At 49.2% G+C, this 2,001-nt stretch overlaps 1 protein-coding gene across 1 annotated transcript; it reads right to left on the reverse strand.

Moving 5' to 3' along the window:
• Positions 1 to 880: 880 nt before the first annotated feature.
• On the reverse strand, positions 881 to 1,489 carry IUM83_03681 (Folate-Biopterin Transporter (FBT) family; the record flags this gene model as incomplete). Its single annotated transcript, XM_067927708.1, has 1 exon — positions 881 to 1,489. One exon carries the CDS (start codon positions 1,487 to 1,489, stop codon positions 881 to 883), a length of 609 nt encoding a protein of 202 aa, XP_067795419.1.
• Between the last annotated feature and the right edge of the window lie 512 nt (positions 1,490 to 2,001).

Genomic DNA, 2,001 nt, shown 5'->3' on the forward strand with positions numbered 1-2,001 from the left:
CTGTGACGTTGTTCCGCATCCTGCACATGTAGGCTCATGCATAATCTGCTTCAGACCACGTTTCGTCTGCTTCCTCGTGCCACCGGTGGTGGACCACCACAACTGAGTCAAAGGTGCATGTATCCTTGCTTGCAAATCAAACCCTTACTCTTCTCGCGCTACTGCTCGAGTCGAGCCTCGACGTGGCAAGATCGTCACCGCTGATTCAAGACGTCTATCGGGTGGTTGCACAGTTGACCTTCCCCAGGGATTTAATCATGGACGTGGTTACATCTACATACTGTTCAGACGTGGCTCGTACACGTGCAGACGCCGCAATTTGCGACTCGAAAATATGCATGTACATGCAGTTCGTTGTCGCCTACATCTTACTTCCCAAAAAACGTACTGTCTCGATCTCGTTCAGTGTAAAAATACCATGTCCAAGATGCTCTCCCTCTCTTGTGATCGCTACCCAGCACCACAAGCAAGAGATGTACGGCATATATCCATAGTCACCGAGAAGATCAACATTCTTTGCTCAACTTGAAGCCGATCCAATTAACAATGGATGTGAATGACGGAAAAGGGCAGCTAACCTTGTCTAGACTTTCTCGTCTAACGCCGCAAACGTCGCGTTATGACCAATATGGCTGTCAGCGCTGTTTTATCTCTCTCGATACGTGTACAAAATGCAGCAATACAGCACCAGAAACAAGTTTGACGATCGATGAAAGTATACTCATGAACCAGCTGAGTAATGACGTGCATAGTGTATGAACGCGGAATACTAAAGTAACAAATCAACTTGTGTAGCGCTTTCTTCGCCGTCTTGCTTTCGTACGGCTGAAGCTGTAGCACACATGAATGTCGAGGGAGGAACAGGAAACATCTGATACATTTAACATCCGCTGCCGCCAGCGATGATGAGGCACGAGGTGCTGTCGAACATGGCCATGAAGTTGGTCATGAGCGACCAGACGAAGGCGAAGGTGAGGTAGGCCACCGTGAGCGCGCCGAGGAGCTTGCTGCTGCCGCCCGAGCGCAGCAGCTCCTGGGTCTCTTCCTTCTGCTTTGGCAGGAAGACGAGGAAGACCCAGGAGAAGGCCGTCATGGCATACATGATGATGACTGCGTACGTGACGTCCTTGCGGATGGAGGTGTCGTCGGCCTGGATGCGCTCCGTGGTGAGGTCGAAGGGCTGGTCGATGACGAGCGTCATTGCCGTGGCGAAGGGCGAGGACAGGTTGGAGACCATGGTGATGAGGCCGTAGACGACGCCCTCGTTGCCGACGCCCGAGAGTTCTACGATGACGAACGTGGAAATCATCCAGCCGACGCCGTACGGGAGCTGGACAGCCACGGGCAGGCCGAGCCAGAACCACTGGCTGCGGAAGACGTCCCAGATCGTGATGAAGGTGGTGATGCCGTCGACGATCATGACGAAGACGCCCGTGAACATGATCATCCAGCGCCAGTTCCAGTGCAGTCCCCACTTGGACGTGACCATGATGCCGGCCATGAACAGCAGGTTATCTGCTGCCGCTCGTACCACGCGTCAATCTTTAGTCAAACGTTTTCATAAAATAAAAATTCATCCACCGCGTTATTGGTTTTTGTAGACTGTGGCCACAAATTCAGGGTTTTATGACTACACGTAGTAGATGAAGTCACCAATTATGGGATTAAATATTGACAAATAAATGTGTCCCACAATTGATATTGTATACTCATACTTTATATCAATTCCTAATTAAACGCATAATAATTAGTTTGTAAGCAATAGAATTCAATAAAAACGAATATTGTTTATATATCCTTTTTTAAATGATGATATAACAATAATAGTGTTGAGTCTGCATCACACAATTTTACAGTACAAATGAGTTTTTGTGGCCGCAGGTTACGGATAGACACGGCTATCCGGGCAGACTCCGCGGCCGGCAACGGAAAACCGAGGGACTAATACCTTACCTTGGCGATTGTAGTTTGCTCGAAAATCCTGCTTCCAAGACTAGAGGT

The sequence above is a fragment of the Phytophthora cinnamomi genome (genome assembly GCF_018691715.1).
Source record: "Phytophthora cinnamomi strain GKB4 chromosome Unknown Contig21, whole genome shotgun sequence".
Lineage (NCBI taxonomy): Eukaryota > Oomycota > Peronosporomycetes > Peronosporales > Peronosporaceae > Phytophthora > Phytophthora cinnamomi.